Source organism: Vombatus ursinus, unplaced genomic scaffold (assembly GCF_900497805.2).
Source record: "Vombatus ursinus unplaced genomic scaffold, bare-nosed wombat genome assembly UNPS02014802.1, whole genome shotgun sequence".
Taxonomy (NCBI): domain Eukaryota; kingdom Metazoa; phylum Chordata; class Mammalia; order Diprotodontia; family Vombatidae; genus Vombatus; species Vombatus ursinus.
In genome coordinates, this window is record NW_020954580.1 from 26576237 (window position 1) to 26604163 (window position 27927).

At 37.3% G+C, this 27927-nt stretch overlaps 2 protein-coding genes across 4 annotated transcripts in view; one reads left to right on the forward strand and one right to left on the reverse strand.

Moving 5' to 3' along the window:
- The window catches only part of KCTD4 (potassium channel tetramerization domain containing 4), an 11778-nt gene extending 3473 nt beyond the window's left edge, over positions 1 to 8305 (forward strand). Inside the window, exons 2-3 of one of the 2 annotated variants that reach the window (XM_027873528.1) lie at positions 564 to 760; positions 7071 to 8305. In XM_027873528.1, the coding sequence (XP_027729329.1) occupies positions 7267 to 8043 (777 nt within the window). In that variant the 5' untranslated portion in view covers positions 564 to 760; positions 7071 to 7266 and the 3' untranslated portion in view covers positions 8044 to 8305. The remainder of the gene's footprint in view (positions 1 to 563; positions 761 to 7070) is intronic. The other variant, XM_027873529.1, reaches the window with a different exon arrangement.
- Positions 1 to 27927, reverse strand: part of GTF2F2 (general transcription factor IIF subunit 2) — a 165591-nt gene that overhangs the window by 93132 nt on the left and 44532 nt on the right. The window lies entirely within an intron of this gene.

Sequence of the window (27927 nt, forward strand, 5' to 3'; positions counted from 1 at the left end):
GCGGGGAGGGAGGGAGTAGTTTCCAGGATACCAACTATATCCAGTACACCAACTACACAGCAGGTACTGTGTGAGATACTAACGACACAAAGACAAAAAAACCAATTCCTGCTATCAAGGGATTGATGTGCTATTATGGGAGTCAATAGGTACACAAAAGTATCTATAAAATAAATACAAAGGGGCGGAGGCAAGATGATGAGGTTAAAGGTCACAACTGCTAAACCTCTCCCAAAACCTCTTCTACAAAATGAACAGAGAAAACTGCCAAACCAAATTCTGAACAGGAAAACTAATAAAAACTCACAGTAAGTCATTTTTCTAGCTCAGGGCAACTTTGAAAGACAAAGCAAGGTTTGTGGAGGCTGGGGTTGGGGTTGGCCAAGAGCCCTGTGCAGAGGAAGCCGCACCAGCTGCGCACTATGGCAGCAGAGCAGTGAGGAGCGGTGCCTGGGCCCGTAAGGGGACTTAACATGTGGTCAACAAGAGATCCCAGGGGACCTCTACGCTGTCTCTGGGCTTAGGATTGGATGCATTTGACAGCTCCTTCTCCCATTACCCAGTTCCGGATCACAGCTCCAAGATGAAGAGGAGTGCAGGAGCCCTACCTGGGTGAGGACCAGAGCACAGACCAGGATGGTAGACATCATTCCTCTTCCCAGATCACACCACTTTGGAAGCACCAAAAACTTACAGACCCCAGACCAAGCTGTGAAAGCAGCAGGATATAAAAGACAGAAGCTCCCCCCAGCCCCCAGAGGTGAGTGGAGCCCCACTCTAACATAAAGTTCAAAGTCAAGAAATGGGCTGGAAAATGAGCAACAACAAAAACAGAACCTGACCACTAAAAGGTTCTATGGTGACAGGGAAGTTCAAGGCACAAACTTAGAAGACAATGACTTGAAAACATCTATGAGCAAAAGCTGGGAGATAAGGAAGGCATTAAGTAGCAGGGCATAACTGAGCTAAATACTAAAGGAAGCAAGGGATTCTCAGAAGCAGAGGCGAGAGGGTGCCTTCCAGGAATGGGGGAATAGCCTGGGCAAAGGCACAGAGGCAGGAGATGGAACAGTCAAAAAGCTAATTTGTCAGAAATGTAGACTGGAGGAAAGGGAGTAAAATATAATAAAGGTGGAAAGGCAGGTGAACTTCAAATAACAAACCAAGGAGTTTTTATTTATTCTAGAAGCAACAGAGAAGCACCAGAGTTTACCAACTAGAAGAGTGGCACAGTCAGGTTTACACTTTAGGCAACTACATGGAGAACATACTGAAGAGAAAGATGAAAGGCAAGAAGACTGAAGGGGAGGCTACTGCAATAATCTAGGAGATAGGTGAGGATAGCCTGAGATAGGGTGGTGGCCACGGGAAGATAGAGAGAAGGGAGTGGATGTGAAAGATATGGAGGAGTGGAAATGACAAGATTAGGCAACTGAGTGGCCAGGTATGGTGAGAGAGAGTGAGGAGGTAAGGCTAAGAGTGACGTTACTGGAAGGACGACAGTGTTACCCTATAGGAACGTGGGGAAGGAGCAATGAGTTTTGGGAAAAAGGTACTGAGTTCTGTTTTGGACAGTAAGAAAGAGATACCTATGAGATACCCAATCTGAAATATCCAGCAGGAAGTTGGAGATATACAGTGAGCTCAGAAAAGAGACCAAGGCTGAATATATTGATCTTGGAGACATCTGAAAAGAAAGGATAATTTAACTCATCAGAACTGATAAGACTGCCAGGTGGAGAGAGTGTGGAGAGTAAAGAGGAGAGGGCCTAGGACAAAGCTCTGGGGTACATCCACATTTGGAGATATGATATAAATGCTGAAAGAGCACAAGAAATTGAGGAGTAGAGAAGCAAGAGACAAGTGCCATGAAAACTCAGAGAAAAGATAGCAAGCATCCAACATGGAAGAGGAGGATAGCCAAGGAGAGTATGGGAACCGAGGCCTTGAGGCCACATACGGCCCTCTAGGTCCTCAGGTGCAGCCCTCTGGCTGAATCCAAACTTCACAGAACAAATCCCCTTAATAAAAGGATTTGTTCTGTAAAACTTGGACTCAGTCAAAAGGCCACACTCAAGGACTTAGAAGGCCACAGGTTCCCCTTAAAGAATCTTAAATGCTGAAGAGGTGAAGGAAGAGGATTTAGAAAAGGTCACCAGATTTGGCAATTAAGAGGTCACTGTAACTTTGGAGAGAGCTATCTCAATTGAATGTTCAAATGAGAAGCGAAAATGCAAAGGAACTGAGAAGTGAGGAGAGGAAGGAGAGGCAAGAAATGACAGTTTTTCCCCCTAGGATTTTGGCTGTGAAAAGGAAGAGAGACATAAGGTGATAGCTTGAGGCTTGAGGAAATGGTAGGGTCTAAGTAGGAATTTTGCCAGGATGGTGAAGAATTTTTTGTTTGTAGGCAGAATGGAAGCAGAGCATATGAGATTGAAAATTAGAGAGAGGGAGGGAAGTTGAGTGTGAGGGTTAGGTGCTGGAAAAGATGGGAAGGGATGGGCCCGAAGGTACACGCAGAGGGACTGGTTGTGGTACAATGACCACCTCTTCATCAGGGACTGAAGTAAAGGCAGTGATAATAGAGGATGATATCTGAAGGTTTTGAAAAGCAGAGGAGAGAAGAGGGAGATCATGGAAAATGTAAAGTAGGAGTTAAGGTCATCAGCTGAAAGAGAGGGGGAAAGAGTGGTGTAGGAGATTCAAAGAGAAAAGGGGTGCTTTAAATAATTTCTGTGAGGAGTGGAAAGAGAACCAAGTAGAAAAGTAAAAGGATCATATGAACAGAATTTAGAGATGAGAGAAGAATCTTGAATCAAGAAGTATGGGAAAGCCAGGACATTAAAAGGCATTTAGTTCAAGAAATGCTTAGTAAGGGTAACAATTTGTTATTCCAGGTCTAATTACCATTATCCATCCCCTAGCAAGACAGCTACCAAATTCTGGGCAGGGCTGGCCCAGAGGCTTACAGTAAAAATGGTTAGCAAAATACAATATGTGAGTGCGAAGAATTTATACAGTGAGGAAACTCCTAACACATACTCCTCTCTTCATCCTGCTCTATGAACAACAATGACAACTTAAGGACTATACAGCACTCAGAGAAATACTTTGATCTCAATTTATACTGGGAACTGAATTCTGTCAGTCATGAGCTTTGTCAATAGTCCTGTAGTTCCAGAAGAAACCACTATTACCTCAAATCAATGAAAAAGAACTTGTAGGAAAAACATGCTAAACATACTGAAATTGTTTTCTATTGCAATCAAATTCAGTGATATAAACATGGGCCCAACAGAACTTATTCTTTAAGTACTACTATTTCTATAATGACCACTAGTCATTCTGTAAAACATTTTCTTTACACAAGTCCTTAATCTTTTTATTTGTTGTTGTTAAGTTGTTTCAGACGTGACCAACTCTCTGTGACCCTATTTGGGGTTTTCTTGGCAAACATACTAGAAATGGTTTGCTATTTCCTTCTCCAGATCAGTTGAGAAAACTGAGCCAGTAAGTGGCTGAGGTTGGGTTTGAACTCAGGAAAATATCTTCTTGACTCCAGGCCTGGCACTCTATACACTCTACCACCTTGATGTCCCTTAATCTGAGTATTTCCCTTACTGCAAACAGCAAAGCCTAAAAAATGTCTTTCCAAGTGAATTTGTTACCATCTCTGCTACATGTTTGGGCAGCTAGGTAGTACGGCAGATAAAGTGCAGGGCCTGGAGTCAGGAAGACTCATTTTCTCGAGTTCAAATCTGGCCTCAGATACTTACTAGATGTGTAACACCTTGGGCAAGTCACTTAACTTCATTTGCTTCATTTTTCTTACCTATAAAATAATCTAGAGAAGGAAACTGCAAAGTACTCTTTGCCAAGAAAACCCCAAATGGAGTCACAAAGAGACGGACATGCCTGAAAACAACAACAGAAGTCTCTCTATATGCTATAGAAATGGTCTTTTTATTGTATGATATTTGATGTCCCCATAAAGCTAAATAGATCTGTTGAGTGAAATTAGTATCACTTAGCTTTTGGATGGTATGGATAGCTATCATGCATGTGTGCCTATTTTTCTGGCTGATACACCAAACCTTCATAAAGAATTAACAAATGGTTACCAAGCATTCACAAGCACTTTTCAAACATTTTAAAAAACAAGTCCACAAAAGAAAAAATCATTATTCTGCTTCAAAAAAATAAAACAAATATTATAAATAAAATATTATAAAATATTATAAAATAAAACAAATAGGCTTCTAGAATAGAAAGCCAGATTATGACTGCAACGCACCCACCATTGCAAGCTAATGGTTTCAGTCAGGGGTTGAAAAGGAATACCTTCTGCAACAAATCAAAAAGAAGTTTTTGAGAAGGCAAAACTACTTATTAGACTTTAGCCCATGACATTGAAACAAATGAAGACAAGGAAAAAAATTAAGGAGCTCTATAAATTTAGAAAACTGCTTTCATAAACAGCATTTATGAATTATTCTTCCAACTAACTTCGGGATGTAGGCCATTTTTACAAATGAAGAAACAAAGAAAAACTGACTTCAGTTCACTCCAAATACCAAAGTTGTGGTTCTAATGTCTTTAAGCCATCATACCATGCTACTCGTAAGATACCTCTATCAGGGTATCTTTTTGTTTCTATTTAGAAAAGAATATAGCATATCACAGGAATATCAAAAAGCAGGGCTTATACAAAAATGGAATGGAAACAGTTCCTAAGGATGGGAAAAGTAGGCAGTACAAGGAGTTGGTCTACTTTGTTATGCAAACTAGTTTGGGGATGTCAGAACACAGTGAGGAGGACATCTCAGCACCCACAGCACCAACTATTCTTATTTTGAAATGGTTGAGCAACCCAGGTCTGTAGTTACAGTCTGTTCTCATCTATGCCCTCAACCTCTCTACTGCAAAGAAAGTCTCCAGATCAGAAAAAGGAAAAGGTGAGGAGAAAATGAAACACAAAGAAGCAAAAGGGGAATTCAAAATGAAATGTTGAGATATACGTGTGTCTACACACATACACGCATATATGCATACATACATACAAGCAAAGCCTACTTCTTGTCAACCACTATACCCTCCAAGACTGTTCTGGGACAAGGGCTGATGGCCATTGCAGAAGGAACACTACCTAAGATGAATGTCCAACAGTGCCTAGGCTTTTCTTCCTAAGAGCTACTTTTATTTTGTTCTCTTAAACAGACATTATAACTTTTGAAACACAAGGCAAATAAATGTCTTTACAAAAAGTAGATGAGTTTATGTTGCTTAGTTTGGGGAACTGCTTTTCTCTCTTTTTTAAAATTCTCTGGTGAAGGACAGCTTGAGGGGGCAGGGATTACTGGGAAATAAAGATGATGGTAAAAGAAAAGAGAGCAACAAAAATTTAAGTTAAGAAAGTGAATGAGTTAGTGATAATGACTAACATGGAGGGTAAAAGACTAGGAGAGCCATCTGAACATACACTGGACTTGAAGTTAACTTCGAATATGTACTTGTCATCTGTCATTTTATTTTTGTAAAATAAGTTTTCCACAACATAGTAGTTATGGGTGTATTTAAATTGTGCTGAAATTTTATCCTTGAAATAATCTCTCACTAATCCTTTCCACATAATTTTCTGTGAAACTGATCACAAAATATTGATATAACAAATCCTTTAAGATCTTTCTAAGCAAAATACTCTTTTAATCCTCCTTCATAACAAGAAAACAATACATTTACAGATACTTCACAATTATTACAAAATAATTTTTTCTATTTTATCAGTATCAATTACTAATGATAAAATGGTATTAGACAAATCTTTCACAGGAAAAATATTCAAACATTTACATCAGATTGGTTTAATAATATATAGAAGACATTTTATGTTGCTAGAGAAACAAATTATAAAATAAAGGTTATTGCATTAAGAGCTACCTAGTTCATTTTCTCAAATTAAGCAAATAGGTCAAATAAATGATTGCAAATAAACAAACTTGAAATCTTGGGCATAAAAATCCAAGAAAATACTCATCCTTAGGTAAAAGGCTTAGCTTACTACACTACCCTGGAAAGCAAATTATATTTACTGTGCCCCTGGAAAGAAAAAAAAAGTTCCATTTTTTTCCCCTCAAAGGACTCAAACAGGTATTCATTCTCTGGAAGGGGAAAAAACAGGGGTTAGAGGTGCTTTCAATTTTTCCTGCTCTACCAATATTTACATTATGGAGAAAAAACTAGTTTATCACGTACCCTATCCTTGTCTCACGCCAAGCTATTTCAACTTGCCACTCCTAGCTGTCACTTTGCTTTCTTCCCTCCCCCCCTCCTCCACACTATAATCATTCTGGTTATATACAGCGTGATGTTATATTCAAGCTACAGCATTCTGTGTCTTTGTTTAGCAAATGTTTATCCTCAATATTACACAGAATCCATAGGCAGGTTAAACAGAATCAAGGATAAATGATTATTGAATCTCTCTTCCCTCTCTGATTTTTATCTTAAAAATTTAAAAATTTTAAAAAGTCCTTTACATCCAAAGATACTAAGAAATCATCTCTCTTGTTGAAGATACTGCAATCGGAATGTCATGTCAAAACAAACTGAGTACTATACAATAAACAACAGGCGTAGCTCTCCCAATTTTCTTGGAAAAAAAAAAAGACTGACACTATGCAATATATGTCATGTATAAAGCTTATAGATTACAAAGCTATCCACATATTTTTATTCCCATTTTCTTATTTATACCATCCCTAAAATCCAAAATACTAAAACCAAAAATAACATTAATTTAAAACCTAGTTTCCAAAAGTGATAGTATATTAAAAATTCTGAATGATTCAATGATTTATTAAGATGAAGCACTACTGGTTTGGTAACTTAAAAGGCATTTAGATACAAAAAGCAAATCTCATGTTTACTGCTATCACTAAAAAGAAAACGTGACCTATTTGGTAGTAAGCACATAAAATATTCAGAGTGATCTAACTTTCATGCCTGCAAAGAAAATGCTTTTGTAACCAATCTCTGCCCTCATACAGTTAAATGCAAATTCTCTTTTTCAGCCTTACTCCTGAAACCTCCTGCATACATAGCTGATACGCCACCTACTGCAAAACAGAGCTGACAGCTCATGTGAGGTTGCCAGCATTTCCATTCCATCACCGAGCTGGAGCTGAATAAAGGCGTGTTTGTGTGGTGGTGGTGCTTTTTAAAAAGCTCTCTCTAAGCCAAGAACAAGAAGCTGCAGCGATTTTGAAAATGGAACGTAAAATAAACAGGAGAGAAAAAGAAAAAGACTATGAGGGGAAACACAACAGCCCTGAAGGTCCTGATCAAGGAAAGAGCTGCAAAACGCTGACGACTCTCAATGTTGGTGGCTATTTGTACATTACTCAAAAACAAACACTGGCCAAGTATCCAGATACTTTCCTTGAAGGTGTAGTCAATGGAAAAATCCTTTGCCCCCTCGATGCTGACGGTCACTACTTCATAGACAGGGATGGACTCCTTTTTAGACATGTTCTGAACTTCTTACGGAATGGAGAACTTCTACTACCAGAAGGATTTCGAGAAAATCAACTCCTGGCCCAGGAGGCAGAATTCTTTCAGCTTAAAGGGCTGGCTGAAGAAGTGAAATCCAGGTGGGAGAAAGAACAGCTAACAGCCAGAGAGACTACTTTCTTGGAAATCACTGATAACCACGATCGCTCACAAGGTTTGAGAATCTTTTGTAATGCTCCTGATTTCATAACAAAAATAAAATCTCGCATTGTATTGGTGTCTAAGAGCCGGCTGGATGGCTTTCCGGAGGAATTTTCTATATCTTCAAATATTATTCAATTTAAATACTTCATAAAGTCTGAAAATGGTACACGACTTGTGCTAAAGGAAGACAATACCTTTGTCTGCACCCTGGAAACTCTGAAGTTTGAAGCTATCATGATGGCTTTAAAATGTGGCTTTAGATTGCTGACCAGTCTGGATTGTTCCAAAGGGTCAATTGTTCACAGCGATGCACTTCATTTTATCAAGTAATTACTTCTGTCACTAGACAAAGGCTACAAGCATGAGGCCAGTAAACCTTGTTAAAATACAGCATCCAGACATCACAAATAACATGCCTAGCTAGCTCTGTACCCCAGAGCTCTGCTGCTAATGAATTATTGTGAGCTAATGGTATGTAAATTCTATCTATGACATCCATCTCTGGGTTATCTGTGCTGGACAGAATCCTGCACCTGAAACAGAAACAAACTATCTTCTAAATGCTGTAAATAAATATTGAATGTTTTTGTTATTTGTTTATTTTTTCCTTCAGGTGGTTTTCAACTGGAATTGCAATATAAAAAAATGTCTTGAGCACTTGCACGATTAACATGCATGTACATTATTGCACTTTTATGATGATAAAATTATTTTAACAGAATACAAGATTTAAACTGCTTACAGAAAAATTACAAAGCAGCTGAATTGGAAAACATAAGCACTCAGCACAAAACAGACTTGCAGATCAACTAAAACAGATTTCTAGTGCAACAAAATGAGACTGCAAGAGGGCATTAAAGATACTGATTTAAATTTTAATGGCAGGCAACAAAGAACATTTCACAGCTTCTTGTGAAACAAAACTTGAATTACAGCTGAATTGATAATTTGCTGAAAATTCCTAGAATATTGTGTTCAGTAACAATAAAAAAATAAAAACAATGCTAGCTTCTTTTCTTGTATGAATGACTATAAGCAATAGTAGTAATATGCCAAAATACTGATATTTAGTCACACTTAATGATTTCATGTAAAAATCTGTAACACAAAATAGCCAACTACCATGCCACAATAACACTGGATAATCATGTAAGTTGCAAAATTAGCAAATTTGTTTTTTACAGGTTGAAGTCCTACAGGTATGGAGAGCTTAAGTATTGGCAGAACTCTTATCACTAAAATCTTAAATAGCAGTTGTTTCAGAACCTTATTACCACAAACAAAGAAAACAAAAAACCTGGACATTTTTGGAGATCAAAAATACCAAATCATCATCATCTTTTCTTCTTGCAATGTAATTCAGTTACAAACACATGCAATTAACCATAATAGTGATATAGTTTTGACCCTAAAAAAATTTATGAGCTCTTAAGATTCATTGGGTTTTATTAAAATGGTGTTTTTTTGAAATTCTTGTTGATGAATAAGACAAATAATTTCCAAGAAATCAAGAGTAATAGAAATAATTTAAAATTTTTTTCAAGTTTATGTCTGAATGAAATCATGCATCTAAAAAATTAAAAAATGCTTTTCAAATGTATGTTTATTTCTTGCACAGAGGAGCTGAGTCACTTTTCTGATACTTTCTCCATGAAAAATGCTAATCTGCTAGAATTGCTCTTTTAATCTAAAAAAAACTAAAAAGATTAAGCATAAGTTTTAGTAATAATACATGTGTGCACAATATCCCTCAAGAATATGCCTCAGATTATATTTTTAAATTCATATTTGTAAATTTTAGTTTCATATACACAAAACTCATTAGTCAATTTACTTTCAAAGGTACATATTTAATTGTCATAAACATCACACTAAATGTTGGGTACAGATTTAAGTTCAATGTGAGTATTAAAAGAAACCTTTCTTTATGTACCACCTGAAAAAGTATTCTTTACAAAAGAAAAAAAAAATGAAACACCATAACTAGGGCAAAGTTATTTTAATAATCCACATTTTTAAATCCTCATGCTTATACTATCATATTATTTGTTTAAAGCACATGGAAAAGGAAGGGAATATGCCATTTCTTATAAAACATCAGGCAATCTTTAACATATTTTAATAATGTATGTTAAAAGTAGACATTATTTGACTTCTATATACTTGCCTGCTCTATGGGTTTATTTTTCCTTGAAATTTGGCATTTGGTAATGCAAGAAATCTTAGTTATTTAATGTCACAGATAAAACGGACCTTTAAAAGCAAAATTTCAGGTCAAATGATGAAAAATATTTTTGACATTATCTGTGTTTACGGTAAATGTGTTCACAAATATTAATAGTACTACAAATAGGCCATCCACAAACTTCGTATTTTTCAGGGGTATGGTAAAAGCTACATTTTCCTTGCTAAAGGAAATGACAATCTTAAGGAAACAGGATCATTTTAAAAGAATGAAGACATTGGTCAGGATCATAGCTAGGGACACTGAACGTCCCTTGAAAAGTTTGTACCCAGTCTTACAGATTTAGAATGGAAGTGACATTAGAGATTATCAAGTCCAACTCTCTTATTTTACAGATGAGGAAACTGAGCCCAGAAAGAATATGCAACTTGCCCAAAATCAGAGAGGCAACAAATGGTAGAGTTGGGATTCGAAGTCAGTACAATTGACTCCAAATTTCATGTCTTTAAATAAGGAAATTTTAAAAGCTATTAAGTTTATTTTTTAAAATTATTAAATATTCCTTAAATTTGGTTTAACACATATAGTTAAGTGTTTAAATATTATGCTATGTAATACCTGAAAAAAAGATTACATTTTTCAATTTTATATTACTTTCCACTAAAAAAATTCAAGAGGCTTTACAGAACACCAATTACAAGGCAGAATACCATAAAGCAGAGACTTTTAAAATCTTTTTAATGTTGTGGACTGCTTTGAAATCTGGTAAAGCCTACGGATTCCTTTTTAAAAAGGTTTTTAAGTGCATAAAATAAAATTATAAAGTAAACCACCTATATTAAAATAGTTATCAAAACATTAAAAAAAATTCAGAAACCAGGTTAGAAATTCCTGCCATATAGCCATGGTACTTTTACTAGTAGTCACTTAGAAATCTCTTTCTCAATCTCCTACCTTCAAAAGAAAAAATCACTAGATGGGAATTAATGACACCATTAAAATGTTAACTCTTAATAAAGTTACCCATTTTCAGTAACTGATCACCTCTTTAAAATCTAAATAAAATATGACTCATGTCACAACTCAGGACAGGAAAGGAGAGAAGTATCATATTCCAAACCCCTTAAACCAATTGTTATGCTGTTATTTCAATACTAAATTTATTACAGTCTCAATGAAATGAGAGAATCCTTTCATAATGTTTAAGCCAAACACTAAAATGGAAGAAATAATGAGAGCTTTTAAATTTGGTCTATCCCTATGATTACAACAGCACAGATAACTCCCTGATGCAGAAACTCCATCCACCCACCTAGATTTGGCAATCCAATCTTACGGAGTTGCCATGTGTACAGTAGAAGTAGGATTTGAACTTGGATCTTTCCATTTCCAAAGTCTTCCCTTCTTCATATCCTACACAATGTTGCCTCTGACACTGAGAATAATGAAGTGAAATTTCTATTGCTGGTTATTTCTAAATGCTTGATGCATTGAAAATATTACTTGATTTTAAAGAGAGCTGGAATCACACTGAATAGGGCATCCATTAGTCTCAACCAGATTCTCTCTTTTATATACTGCCTCTTCCCTTTTTCTTTTAGTTTTTATGTGCCTCATAACTACTTTGGGGTCTTTACTTGCTACATTTTTTTATGTAGACTTTAAAAAATATAAGATTTTTTCAATATATTCTTTTGTATCTAAGAGTAGGGCATATACAGAAGAGAGGGTGGAGAATGTGCCAAATCTAAAGAAGTAAGAGATGAATAACCCTGAAGGACTAACTAAATGCATTCTATCACACAGATTCATTCCCAAGTCACCAATCTGATCCACATGGATGACTGACGTACTCATGAATGCTGGCTGAATAGGCACAAGGTATAGACTATTTCAAAAAAAAAAAGAAAAAGAAGGGAAAAAGAAGTGTTGTTTGGTGGGGAGGGTGGTATGGGCAAGTCCTCTCTGGTTTTTACTCTTACATGTTTCTTTAACTGCCACATTTCTTACTGAAATATACTAACAAATATTTCCAGATTGTGCTAGAATAAACACATGGGATATTTTCAGTCTTCATACAACAAAGATACTCACAGTTTAAAGAGCACTTCTTTTATTATAAAGTATTCTCACATTCTTGTCGTTGATCCTTACAACAGCCTTATTAGGAAGCAAGGTAAGTGGTGTTATCTTCATTTTACAAAAGAGGGAACCAAGTTGCAGAGGGATGAAGTGACACTGCATGGTCACAAAGTAATCAATGACAGAATCCAGGGCAAGAACTCAGGCCTCCTGATGACCTTTGTGAAATGGAACTAAAGTTGTACTGTGTGTATTCTACAGCAACATTCCAAAGAGCAAGTGCTTACTATAGCTTTCAAAACACAAGGATGGATCCTACTGTACATGAATGGAATAGTAAGGATGATGTATTATGTACAAGGTTGGGTCTTTTTTGGGGAGAGGAGCACAATACAGTTACTAAAACACATATTAAGTTCAATTTGACATTTCAACATTCAACAAGAAGGACCCCAGAGAAAAGTTATCTGTTTTGTTACCCTAAAGCATAGCTGTGGTATCTCACAAGCAAATGCATGTTCAAATGTGGCATCCTATAAATTCGGGAAAAAAATATACACTATGTTCTGAAAATATTTTGTCCTTTGACTTCTGGGCATCATACTAAATCTACTGAGTGAGCATGCAATTCAGCTGTGGTAATTACTGAGAAGTCTCCAAATATTTAAGGCTATGGGTACATGAGTATATTTGCATATCAGTATGTGATATATATGTACGTATATACCTTTTATACACATATGTAATACACACATTGTCAAGAGTGGCACATTAACTAAAATACAAAAATTGAGATAGCTGTGAGATGCATTAGAATGCTGGATTGATATAAAAGATGTATCCCGGAAAAACTCCACATGTATAAGAATATGACATAATACTGTTCAATATAACGTAGTAAATGTTCTTTTTAAAACAAGTCATAACTACTTTTTATCAGTAAAAGAATGACTGAAAAGCAGTCTTTGTTTCTCTGAAGATATACACTCAAACACTACTATAACACTCTATTCAAATGTCAAGAACACATAAATACAAGTTAAGCTCACTCCCTAGCATTGATGTATTCCTGAAAAGGTGTGGGCAAGTAGAATTTTGGCAAATCAAATCACATTTTTAATACTTTAAGGGAGTCTGGTCCCCCAACTTTTTTTGGATATTCATATTTTTATAAGTCAGGTTTGCTGTAAATGACACACACCTTTATATTCATGTGTATTCATATAGGATTTTCATTTACATAATCCTCTAGGCTGGACTGACACACCCTATTTGGCTCCTTACTTTATATACTGCTTATATATTTGATCTCTATCCCATCAACCTAATTAATAAAAATAAAAACATATGTAATAATACATATATCACTTAAGACTTTCTACTTTCATTATTACTAGTATTAATAATACTATTAGCATAATGGGCAGCTAGGTGGCACAGTAGATAGAGCGCTGGGCCTAAGGTCATGAAGACTCATTTCCCTGAGTTCGAATCTGGCCTCAGACATTTAGCTATGTGACCCTAGGTAAATCATTTAATTCTACTTGCCTCAGTTTCCTCATCTGTAAAATGAACTGGAGAAGGAAATGGCAAATCACTCCAGTATCTTTGCTAAGAAAAATCCAAACGGGGGTCATGAAGAGTCAAAATGACTGCAGAACAAATTATCATCATCATTATAATAATATTAATTACTCACATTTAGATAACAAATAGATGTTTACAAAGCACTTTCTTCACAATAACCATATGAGTACAAATGTCAGCTTTATTTGTACAGATGAATGGACAGAATTTCAAGCTAACTTCTTTGAGCCAAAGTCACTGCAATAGTTGGGTAAGAGACATGTCTTCTGACTCTAATGCTCTTTCTACTATACTCCAAAACTCTTCTACTATAACAAAACGCTGATGGACAAAAAAGGGATTTGAGAAAGACAAGTTAAACACACACATGTACATACACACATTTTTCATTTATTGCAGTTACAACATATCTAACGTGAGCTTATTATCTTATTTTCTAGTTTTATATACATGAGATGAAAAAAAACAAAACAAAACAAACTGAAGCCCAGAGAAATCAACACATTTACTCAAGGTCACAAGTAAAAAAAAGTAGTAAAATTAGAATTGGAACCTAGCTCCTTCTGACTTCTCATTAGCACAGTAAAATCAGTGAATTGTGTTGTAAGGTTTTTAAGCATACTTTTAGGAATGGACAACAATACCAGGATTTCAATGTTTTATTTAAATAGTTTAGAATTTTAGCCATTCTTGCTAATGAAAAACAGGAATTTGTAAAAGCAAAAAGAATTAGTTACAAGGCTAAAAGATTTATGGTAGGAAAACACTATAAATCAAAGAAGCTAAAGGTTATGAGTGGTTGACCTGGAGAAGAGGTAGGAAACCTGTGGCCCTCTAGATCACTGGGTGCAGCCTTCTGAGTCCAAGTTTTACAGAACAAATGCTTTTATTAAGGGAATTTGTTCTGTGAAGTTTGGATTCAGTCCAAGGGCTGCACTTGAGGACCTAGAGGGCCACATGTGGCCTTGAGGTCATAGGTTCCCCATCCCTGACCTGGAGGAAGGAAGTATTGGACATTTTGACTATGGAGCTAGTAATAACATTACATAACCAGGAAATAACATACAAAGGAACCCTGGATACCCAGACTTTTTTTAAGAGTTGAAGCACCTGAACATAGGAACATCCAGACTGTCTCAACAAAGCTGGGCTATCACTTTGGCCCTAGGCTGCCTGGACCTTTTCTTTCCATCCCTTCTCATCCCCAATAAAACAGTTCATGTCATACAGAAAACCGGACCCAGGAAAATCTCAGATCAAGGAGGCCAGTGGGATGAGGTTCTCCAGTGACTGCAAGCAAAGATATACAATTACAGTATTGATCAGAATTGTTTTTGTAAAAGTCAGTTGATAATGGACATGCAGAAGAAAATAATTAGCAAGTCTAACAAGTTCATGTACATCTAGCAAATTAGTGGCTATAAGTAAGCCCTGTTGGAGGGAAAAGAGTCATTACTATGAACTGATAATATAGGGATTCTCAATCTTGGTTTCGTCAAACTGCAAGATTTCTCTAATTATCTAAGAAGCATATTTCAAAACAACATTCATTTTCATTCTTTAAATAACAATAAGAACAATGATGACAAACCAATACCTAATAACTTTTTTTTTTTAATTGAAGGAGGTTGGGGGAGGAGGGGTAGGAGTATTGGTTGGAGAAAGTGTGCATGAGGGCTGTGACCACAACTCAACAAAGACTGAGAATCAATGATGACCTGAAGGTGTTCAGTATTTTTTATAGACAGCTAATTAACCCCTAAAATGTCCTCATGAGATAGATAAACGGCAAAGATTATTATTAATCCACTTCCCACAAGTTAATAATAACTTGCGGTTAACACAGAAACCAAGTTTTGTCCAAATCCATATGATAGTGGTAGCATCATGACAGACTGTTATGTGGTGCAGTGAATAGAGAGCCCTGGGGCTGAAGTCAGGAAGACATGAGTTCAAATCCTCAGACACTTCACTTCTGTTCATCTCATTTTTCTCTACTACAAAATGGGAATCATAACAACACCTACTTTGCTGCAAGGATCAAATGAGGTAATATTTATGAAGTGCTGAGCACAGTGTCTGGCACAGATGAATGCTTATTCCCTTCCCATCACCCCATTAGGCAAAATCAGTATTAAAAGAACACAGCTCCTCTCATGTCCAGTTTTCCTACACAGCCCCCTGCCTAACTGTTTTGCTAGATAACTAATCACATCATGTAGGGGTTAACTGATAATGTTTCAATAACACATAGTTTTAACAAAATAAATTACAGCCACTGCTAATTTTTTTTAGGCAGGCAAACTATCTCTAAATCATTAAATCATCTGAACACAAAAGAAACAAATGCTATTGGAAACAAAAGGTCTTTAAAACTATTAGTTGAGAAATGTTGACTATCCTTGATACGGTAAAATAATTACCTTGGTATCTTGCATGTTACCTTAGAAACCAGAAATCTCTTTGCTTCTAGGGTCAGCTACAAAGTACCATATAGCCCCACAGGTTTGATAGAGCAAGTTAAAGGCAATCTAAGGCACTCAGGTCCCATTAGTTTTTTCTATCAAATATTTATTAAGCATTTACCAATTACCTAGCACCCTGCCTGGGTGACATGGGAGACATACAGGTAGGTATATCTACACATTCTGAATGAAGAAATACAGAATATGAAAATTATAGATGAATTTTTAATTAGAAAATTATTAAAAAGTTTACAAAATGGAACATAAGAAAAACATCACATTAAAAAGTGATATGGCAAGACATAAAATAACTGTCTACTTACAGGACACCTAAGAGATTATAATAGTGTTACTTAATAACGAAAGAGATTTGTGAAAGAAGTATACAGACTCATTTGCTCAAAAGTATGAAGATTGATTAAACAGCAATTTCTAGCCTATAACATGCTTGAAAATACAGTAATGCCTACAAAGCAAATATCTGTGGTTGGGCATGGAAATGGCTTTTCCAACAAGTGATCCTCAAATATGATTTTCCATGCAGGTTTCACAGTACTGTACAGAAAGGCTAAGAATAAAGAGCACTTTGAAAGGCATGAACTACCACATGCGTAACTAGATCTAAGAACAACCAATAATAAATAATCCCTTCTTTAAGGTTATGAAATGCTTTCTTCATAACAATCCTGTGGCAGGTAGGTAGTTAAATTATTAGTGAACTCATTTACAGATGGGGAAACTCAAACTCTGCAAGGTTAACAGACCTGCCCAGTCACAGAACTAGTGACCACAGTGGTAGAGAACAAAGGTCTTCATTAGACCTAGTCCAGCAGTGATTCTATTTACTGAAGAATAACTGAATGAAACAATATGCACAAAGTATTCAATTCTCCATGAAAGGACTGAAAAGCAAAATAAATTCTAAAATGACAAACATTTAAAACTGACTAAGATGGCAGCAGCAGCAGCAGCAGTGCAATTATCTAAATAAAATTAATGGAAGATACACTGGGGAAAAGGCTATGAATCAGAGACTTAGAAGAAATAAGTAAGTACACAAGCTAAGAAAAGTGATTTTAAAAAGTTGTATAATTTTAACCACTAAATTTCAAGAACCTGCAATTCTAGAATGCAAGAATGAGCAATATATATTGCTTAGCAGATATGTGCAATTTCTTTCCTCTAATCTCTTTCCCCAAATGTGCTTTAAAATCAGTCATGAGCTACTTATTTAAAAAAAATACAACAGGTTCTACAAGGGTGGTTTACCAGATGGAATACTAGACTCACACTCAGAAGATCTGATTTTGAGGTACACCTCTAACCTTTATGAGCTTTGGTGACTTTGGGCAAGGCATTTCCTTACCCATAAAATAAGAGGGTAAGACGACCCACCTATGGTACAGTAGAAAGAACAATTAATTTGGGTGCAAATCCTAGCCACAAGATATACTAGTTCATGTGACCATGGGTAAGACACTTAAGCTCTCTGAGCTATGGTTTCCTCATTAAGAGTAAGATGGGGGAGATAATCCTCACCATGCCTACCTCCCAGAGGTAGTACTGGGGGAGTACTGGGGAGGAAAACTTAAAAACATTACACCAACCTGAGCCAGTGCTGATAACAGATGATCTGTTCAAATGCATGCTTCTTGCAGGTAGGAATGGTTTTATTCCTTATATTTGCATCCCCATAACATAGCACATAGTAAGACGTTAATAAATACTTGTTAGATCTCTACAGTTGTTTCTAGACCTAACATTCTATGACACTGAGGATAACTTGTAAGAAGACAATGAAGTCACACTATGAGGTCAACTTGTAGGTATGAATCGCTTTAGATATTCTGCCTACTACCTCTGAAAGACGAAAGAAGAAATGAACACTTTTTCTTCTTCCTCAGTAGGAACTGTTGGCTCAGAGTGAGTGTAAACAGCAATCGGTTCTGTTCTGGCCAGAAACTCTGAGGGTCTTCCCCTCCTGGATTGATCCTTTTTGTGAAGGCAAACTAGGCCATCTTTTGGCTCAATTCTTACCGAGCCTTTAATCACTGAAAGGGTGTTGCCTCAGACAAACTGAGACTGGGGAAAGACCTCAGCTTAAAAAGGCCACAGTCTCTCACTGCAGCTGGGGCCATCGCCAGCCATCCTGATCTATGTCTTGCTACTGGACTCTGACAACTCTGGAGGAGAAAGTGAAGCTGATGCTTTTACACAGCTCTGCCTCACTTAAATCCAATTCACTTGCAAGTCAAGACATCACCCCCCTGATGTCACTGTTCCTCTTTGAGAGTGAAGAACAAACAATAACAACAAGATGGGACATTCAAAGAGAGGGCATGTTGATTACAAGACGTATTTGCTGGTTCCAAAATTTGTGCATCACCTCAAAATGAATACGCAATTCATTGATTCTAGCTACTACTGATTCATGTCCACTTCTCAATCTCAATTGGAGATAATTAGTGTTTTTTCTAGAAGTTTATTCAAGTCAAAATAAGACTTTATAAAAATCTAATAGTTATACAATGATACTGAGTAAGAAAAACAAGTTTAAGTAAGTCTCCCACTTCTAAATCTTTATGCTGGGAATCACTCTCCCTAGTAAGTCTGAGCCATCCTTAGCAACAGTGACTTTAAGAACCACAGGGATAGCAAAACGAGTATGACCCACGTGCTGTTGCTGTCAAATGCTGCCTGGTCACCTCCCACCAACACTGACAAACCTTCCCATTTTAAGAGTGGGAAAGATCATGAATACAGTCATCCTCACAGCTGGATCCATCTCCAAAATCAGATTCAATTTCTACCCCCTTGCAATTACTCTCACACACAGGTAGCAACTGGCAACTGAAATCTCTTAAAAGAAAAATGAAAGAGTCAGTACTGGTATACTTGATTACATTCTATAATAGTGGCAGTAATGAATGTTGCTTTGTGATCCTCTTGAGGCAAGGAATGCTCATCTATCAGCTCCTGACGTCTGAACTTTTCACTTCAGAAAAGTGAATAATCATCCAGTTAGTTATAGCCACCTTCTGAAAGCTACTACATACCGTTTTCTCTCCTAAAAGAAGGATCTTTGAAATCTATCCTGCCCTACAGGAAAACAGAAGGGGATGGGGATAAGAGAAGGGGGGTGAGATAGAAGGGAGGGCAGATTAGGGGAAGGGGTATACAGAATGCATGCCATATTGGGATGAGGGAGGGATAAGATGGAGAGAATATTGTAACTCAAAATCTTGTGGAAGTAAATGTTGAAAACTAAAAATAAATTTAAAAAAATAAAAGAAAATTAAAAAAAGAAAAAAAAAAGAAGGATCTTTGGATTAGGAAGGGTAGGGCAAAAATGGTTAAAAGGGAACGGAAAGTGAGGAGGAAGGCAAATGTCATCTAGCTACACTCAGTGAGTTCAGATCTCCAGGCCCAGATGAACTATACCGAGAATTTTAAAGAACTTACAAGTGTGATTACTGAACTACTGTCAATAATTTCTGAACGATACTAGCCAGTGGGACAGGTGCCTCAAGTCTGAAAAGTATAAATGTAACAATTTTCATTTTTTAGCTTTTTAAAATTAAGTTTTATTAATAAGAAAAAATTAGTCATCTCTGTCACACATACCCTCCCCCCTTTATTGATAAAGAAAAACAAAACCTCTGTTACAAACATGAATAATCAAACACAACAAATTTTTGCATTTGCCATGTCAAAAAAAAAATATCCCATTCTGTACTCTCTTTCACCCCTCTACCAAGAAGTGGATAGCATTAGTCCTCTGGAAGAGTTGGCTAGCCAGAGTTCCTATGTCTTTCAAAGTTGTTTGTCTTTACAATATTCTTTTCTCTCTATAAACTGATCTCCTGGTTCACGTCATTCCTCTTCAGGTCATACAAGTCTTCCTAAGTGCCTCTGGAAATTCATTTTTTACAGCACAACAGTATTCCATCACATTTATATCATAACTTGTTTAGTCATTCCTTGATTAATGGACACCCTGTTTATGATTCTTTGCCACTACAAAAAAATGTAACAATTTTTATAAGGTAAGAGGATACAGTCTGCATCCTATAGAATAAAGTCTTTAATTTCTATTCTTGGTAAAAGTCTAGAGCACATTAATAAGGGGATGGTTTGTGAACACTTAAAAGGTGAAGCAGTGATTATGAGAAGTTATCATGGCTTCGCCATGTCCAAGAACACTAATGAATTTTTGGTGGAGCTCTTAATTGGTCCAACCATCCTGGAAATCAATTTGGAATTATGTGAAGAGAGTAACTACAATATCCACACTATTTGACCCAGAGATTCCTCTGTTAGGTATATAGCCTAAGGAGGTAAATGACCAAAAATAATGACCCCACACATGCCAAAATATTTATAGCAGCAAAGAACTGGTAACAAAAGTAGATGCCTTTTGATTGGGAAATTTCTAAATAAATTGTGATTCATAAATGTAATGGGATATTACTTGGTTATAAAATGACAGGATTTTAGGATGACTGCTCTACAATTGAATGAGAGCCCACAGGATATCTAGTCAAATTCCCTCCTTGAGTTCAAATGACCTGCCCAAAATCACAGAGGTTAATGAATGATGAAAACAGAGAAACATGGGAATACCCATGAACCGATTCAAAGTGAAGGAAGCAGAATCAGGAAAACAATAAACACAAAACAACAACAATATAAATGAAAAGAACAGTAAGAACAACTGGACCTGAATTTTGAAATTATTATAACCAAGTCTGGCCTCAAAGACAAGCTATGGGAAGGTACCACCTCACACATCTTGGAACTCAATGTTATCGAACATTGGGTATCATATCAGACTTTCTCAACATATTTTAATTAGTTTTCCTGAACTTTTTCCCTCCTCTTTTTAAATTCTTTATTATAAGAATGTCTCTCTGGAAGAGGAAAAGGAATGCAATACACTGGGATATGTAGATGATATTAAAACAAAAGCTATCAATAGCACATTTTTTTAAAGGTCATGCTAGATTAACCTAATATATTTTTTGATAGGGTAATAAGATAGGAAGTTCTCTCAAAAGCTATTAACAGAGTACACATTGATTTTGGTAAAACAAAGGATTAAGCCTGTCTCTAATAGTATGGCTGTGGTTAACACGGAGACATAGATGCTCAGGGACAGTCATGTCTGATGCATTCAGAACTAACTGCATGACCAGACAGAGAGTTGTATCTATGAGTTCCTGTTTAGTGATATGTTCCCTGGGCCTCTGGTATTAACAATTTTATCAAGAATATTAGTGGATAATAGTAATAATAGCTAGCATTTACATATTGTTCATAATGTATCTTATTTGATCCTCACAAAAAGCCTGCAAGATAGGTAACTGTTATTATCCCCATTTTACAGTTGAAGAAACAGGCAAACAGAGGTTAAGTGACTATTCAGCTATGGTCTCACAGCTAATAAGTGTCTGAGGCAGAATTTGAATTCAGGTCTACCTGACTCCAGGCCTGGCCCTCTATCCACTACATATTCATAAAGAATGTTAAGGTTTACAAAATACTTATAATTACCTCACTTAATCATCACAACACTGTGAGACAGCTACCATTTTTAGCACCATTTTACAGATGAGGAAATTGAGGCTCACAGATATCTGTGATTTCTATGGAGGCACGCAGCTAGTAAGTATCTGGGGCAGGATCTGTGCTGAAGTCTTCCTTACTCCAAGTCCAGCATCCATCTGCTATTCCACACTCCCTGTCTAATAATTGGCCTGAAGGAAGGCATAGATGACATGCTTACCAAATCTGCAGATGACATTAAGTTAAGAGGGACAACTACCAGACTGTATGACAGAGCCTAGATCCAAAAATGTCTAAACAGTCAAATCAAACTATGTCAAATTTAACAGTGATATAAATGCAAGGTTCCAAAAATGAGTCTTGCCAATACAAGATGGGAAAGGTGTAGCTGAACAAGGGCATGTGTGCAAAAAGAGCTGCGGCTCCTAGTGGAATGTAGCTTCACGAGTCAACAGTGTGACAGGGAAGCCACCAAAAGGTGTTGTATCTGTGGGGATAGTGAGAGACAGTGTCTAAGAAGGAGCTAATTGCTCTGAGGCATTCTTTCCAAAGCCGGAAAAGTATAGGTGGGCTTTCTTCTCAATGTTACCTGTGGTGCCTCTATTTTCACATTCCTTGACTCATCATTTATTTACCATTTCTTTTCATTCTTCCTGCTCTCACTTTTTCAAAAGTGAAAAAACCCCCAAAATACTTATACCCACTTCCAAGAATTCTAACGGTACTCTAGCCAAACAGGAAGCAAATTACTTTGTTCTAAGTTATTTTGCATGTGCATATATAAATGTGTACATGGTGAAAAGAAGAAATTATTCTGGCTGTGTGACCATGGGAAAGATACTCAAATTCTCACCCTACCCGTCCCCACATGGAATACTCTTAGACTATAAACTGCACAGCAGGTGTCATTCTGTAATGCCAGAGGGAGTTCTTCCCAATACTAATGAAATGACAGGTCTATAAATATTTTTTAATTCAAAAATTATATATAAGCTTTCCCTGGCATTTCTAGGTAGTGTTTTAGAGATTTCTAGGAAAAGGAAAATGCTCAAGAGACTTCTGGTTAAAATGATGATGTGAAATGTCATACTGGGCACCAGAAAGAATGATTAAAATAAAAATCACAAGATAAGTATATCTTGTGTAAGGTCTTTTGTACAGAAAGATAGGCAGACCAATAGTATCAGATCTCAATCTATCCTACAAATCAGTCACCATCAAGAACAATTTGGTACTGGTTAAAAAATAGAGGTTAATTAGTGAAACAAATTAAGTATACAACATATAGGAGCAAATAAACCTAGGAACCTAGCATTTGATAAGCCCTAAGACCCTAAAACCCAATTACAGAGGTATGGACTCACTATTTAACAAAAACTTTTGGGAAAATTGGGCAGCAGTATGTCAGAAATTAGGTTTAGGCCAACACCTCACACCATATACGTAATTTAGCTCCAAATGGATACATGACCTAGATATAAAAGGTCATATTCTAACAAAGGTCAAATTGCCAGATAGGGCAAGATTTCATGACCAAACGAAGGACAGAGAGGATCACAAAAGGTAAAAATGGGACAATTTTTGATTACATAAAATTTAAAGGTTTTTGCATGAACAAAATCAATGTAGCTAAAATCATAAGGGAACCAATTAACTGGGGAAAAAAAATCTTTGTAGCAAGTTTCTCTGATATGTCTCATTTTTAAGATATGTAGTGAAAGGATACAAACAGATAGTTCTCAAAAGAAGTTATGTAAGCCAGTGTTGTCAAAGTCAAACAGAAATACCCACTGGCCACATACTGACTTAGGAAACCTCAAGTTGAGCCTATCTGTGTTTATTTTTATTTATTTTTAAAAACATTTCCCAATTATATTTTAATCTGATTCAGGCTATAATCTAAACTATCAGCTATATTTTTAAAAACGCATCAGGTCACTAATAATTGGACAATTGTAAATTAAAGTAACTCTGAGATTTCAACTCACACCCATAAGACTGGTAAAGTTAACAAAAAGAGAAAATGACAAATGTTGGAGGGAATATAGAAATCAGGCACATTAGCACGCTGTTGATAGAGCTAAATTGGGCTAGCCATTCTGGAAAGCAATTTGGGACTATACTCCCAAAATTATGAAGCAGTATCTCTGCTTGGTCTATACTCCAAAGATATTAAAGGAAGAGGAAAAAGATAGTAGGCCTTTTTCTAGTGGAAAAGAACTGGAAACTAAGTGGCTGCTCTCAGTTGGAGAAGGGCTGAACAAATTAAGAGACGTGAATGTAATGAATACTACTGTGCTTTAAGAAATGACAAAAGGGGTGGGTTCTGAGCACCCTGGAAAGATCAGCATGAACTCTTACCAAGTGAAGTCAGGAAAACAACTCATGCAATAATGACAACATTGTGAAAATGAACAACTCTGAAAGACTTCAGACTTCTGATCAGTGTAAACACATACTGTGATGTCATGATTTATGCTCCCCCACCTCTTGACAGGGAGGCAATGGAACCGATGCAGAATGAAACACACATTTTGGAAAATGGAAAATTATTTTGCTTGATGATGCACATTCGTTACAAGGACTTTTTCTTTCTTTTTTTCTTTACAAGTGGGGATAGGAAGGAGGAAGGGGAAGGAAAGAAAATAAATGCTTGTTAATTAAAAATAAATAATAATGAAATAAAATTAATAATAATAAATGAAATAAAAATAAAAGTTTAAAACCCCCCAAATTAGTGCTGTTATTTTCACTCAGGCACCAGCAATTAAGGCATGTAGACAAAGCCTTCACAGGAGGTGATTCTTAGTTGTAGAATGGCATTTGTATTTTTAAGGGACGTTAAGCCAAAAAAATTTCTAAACAAATATAAGGTGCTTGGCTTTGCCCTTACAATCATACAATATCTAATTTGCTCAGCAGTATTTAGTCATACACCATCCAACTACCACTCTTCAGCAGAAGTCAAATATTCCACAGAGTATTATACTACAGAAATACAATAAAAAATCAAAAGAAAATATCTGGCAAGAAGGGGGTAGCCTAAATTTCCAGATTATGCTCATGATGAGGAAAAACAACAACAACCATCTACTAGGGAATATAAGTATAACTTTTACCTTAGTCAACTGCAGAAGAAAAATTAATGAAAATATAGTCTAAGCCAGTTATTACAATGAAATTGAGATACAACATGGTGGGAGGAAAACCCCTAACAGATCTGTTTTGAGGATGGTGCAGGTAGCCCCTAAAAGCACTTTATTTCTTGCACTGTTCTAATCTCCTGATTTTGCAAAAAAGTGTAACAATGATATACTGATATAGGGGTAGCTGCAGCAATAGTTGGTTATTTCCTTGGTGCCAGATGACCATAAGTCTGCTATGCTAACGAAGCAGGAGAGCGGAAGCGTGTCCAGCAGACAAGAAAGCAAAGAGAGGAACTAGGAGGACTTCTACTATCACTGCTGTGACACCTGCAGATTTCTCTCACGTTCTGATATATGCAGAAGTTAGAGCAAGTGCCAAGGTGGAGCTCCTTTATGATACGAAGATGGAGTGGAGAATACAATACAACCTTTTCTATTCCCTTTTGGCTCTACTCTATCAGGACTCTAGTGCACTCCGAGCTAACACTGAGGTGACGAATAAACCAAGGAAAGCTGACTTTTAGGCTTGGCTTCTGCACCAAACAAGCAATCACAAGATTTGTCTTTGCACTCTAATTTTCCCATATTAAACTTAATAACAGTGCAGGGATAGGGATGAGATCTGTGATTTCACAGGTGCGAGGAACTTCCTAACGAAGAAACTCCCTCCACCAATGAAGGTCAGCACTTCTCTGAGAGTTGCTTACCCCACAGAGAAGTTCAGGGTCTTGCTCAGGCTCTCACAGCCAGGACACAACAGAAGCAGGACTAGAACACAGACCTTCTGGTTCTGAGGCCAGCACTCTACAATATGCCTCTCCTAACTCAATGAAGATGATGATGATACTCAACATCTATAGGGCACTGTAAGGTTTGCAAATGTTTTACATACATTATCTCATTTGATCCTCAAAACAATCCTGAGAGGAAGGTTCTGATTTTACAGATGAGGAAACAAAGGCTGAGAGAAGTTACATGTCTTGGCCAGGGTCACACAGTTGCTAAGTGTCTGAGGCTAGATTTGAACTCAGGCCTTCCTGACCCTAAGTCCTGCACTGTATCCCTTACACTAAAAAGCCACCCTCAACAAAAATTATCTCATTCTGTTTTGTACTTCACAGTCTCTCATACTAGAAAGGAAAACATGTTCCCCTCCCTCCCTTCCCCCACCAAGCACATCTAGGTACCATCTCCTCAAGGAAGCCTTCCCCATTCTCCTTGGCAAGAAGTGATCCCTTCTTGCTCACTCTGCTTAAATTCTTTGATGCAACTATCAAATTCTAAGCTGCACTACAGCTGTTAATATATGTCTACCTCTCTCCTTGAGGGCGGGCTGAATTGGTTTTTTGTTTTTCTACCCTTGAGGTCTTGTCTGTAATAGAGATTTAACAGAACGTTTTTCTTTCCCCCATTACTTTGCTGCCCATTCTGTCCTCAAGCATCAGCAGTACAAAGAGCACGCACAGGAGGCCAGCATTCTGGCTCCAGCCCTGCCACGTACTTTGCACACAGTGCTAAGCCTCCCTGGGCTTGCTCTCTCACCTGTGAAATGAGAAGGAACATCTTATGACTAGGGCTTGCTGTCATTCTAAGCACACTTCTGATGTCAAATCAATTGATCCCTAAGCTTTTCATACTAAGTACCTTATATGCTCATTAGCCTGTTGTTCTCCTTAAATCTATTACTTCCAATCCTCCTCAATCTATCATTCCTAGGAGTCTGACTTCCCTCTCAGATACCTACAATCGTACAATAAAGCTACTCCCTCTGCAATTGCTATTTCCTTTATTACTGAAGAGACTTCCCCTCCAACCTTTATCTAGTAACCACCAGTAAACACACCCAATTTCTTCTCTTTAGGACTAAGCAACAATAGCTGAGAGTAACTCTCTTCTTTACTGATGCTAGGCAACAAATTGTTACATTTTAAACAACTGTTTCCAGCCATGATAAAAATTAGTGATTTGTTAGTGATTCACTAACTGAGTGGTTCACACTGGCAGCTAGGTGGCACAGTGGATAGAGTGCCAGGTCTGGAGTTAGGAAGCCTCATGTTCCCGTGTTCAAATCTGACTTCAGACATTTATTAGCTGTGAGACTCTGGGCAAGTCACTTCACCCTGTTTGCTTAAGTTTCCTCATCTGTAAAATGAGCTGGAGAAGGAAATGGCAAACCATTCCAGTATCTTTGCCAAGAGAACCCCAATGGGGTCACAAAGAGTCGGACACGACTGAAATGACTCAGTAACAATAACAAACTGATTCACACAGTGGCTGTAATTATCTCACTCACCAAAGAAGTACCCAGGCTCAGATTCTTATAATCTAATCTAGCCACTGCTTACTCATGTTTGGACTCCTTAAGAATTGGCTAATATGAAGGATGCTCTAATAAACCTTGTCTTTGGCTGAAAGAAGACTTGGGTCCAATTCTTTCGGGCAGGACCTGTGTGTTGTGATTTTGGGGTCCCAGCACCCCTGAACCTCTAAACCGCATCATTTTGGTGGCCCACATGGGGAAACTGCCTAACGCCAAGTTCTTCTCCAGCCAAGACTGGAAGGTTATGTAAGCCTCCCCTCCCTCCTTTCTCGCTCTGCAGTTAGGGTCGCTCTCCAAGCACCAAGGCTTGGAGGTGCTTTTCGGGCAGACAGTTACGAGGCTGCCTCTCACTCGGCCTGACACTCTCAGGGTCTTGGTCCAACGGGTCGGTTGAAGGCCATGGGACCAGGTACACCTTCTGCAGCATAGAGGACAAGGATGGAAGCCCTATCTGGAAGTGTACGCTCAATTCTGTTAATTCCCTTGGCGCTAGGGAATTGGGGAAAACTGCAGTTGCTTTTTGGTTCCCTGAGGCTTATTTACTCCCTTCCCTCTGCACCTCTGAATCCTCCTTCATGGAGGTTACAGGGAAAGTTAGAACAGCTAAAAATAGCTTGGCAGATTCTGGAGGTTTTGTGATTGACCATTAAGGAGTCTAGAACTCCTCCTTACAACCCTGGTCGCTCTTTTCTCCCACTCCCTTCCCTTGAGTCAAGAGGGCATCTGTTAACCCCTTTCATAGGAGAAGAGAGTTTCACCCTTTACCTCTCACTTTTGATTTTGACCTCCCCCACCTGGGAAAGGAAGGAGGGGGGAGGGGCAGCAACCACAGCATGGGCCTCACCGGCAATGGCCTTGGGCTCT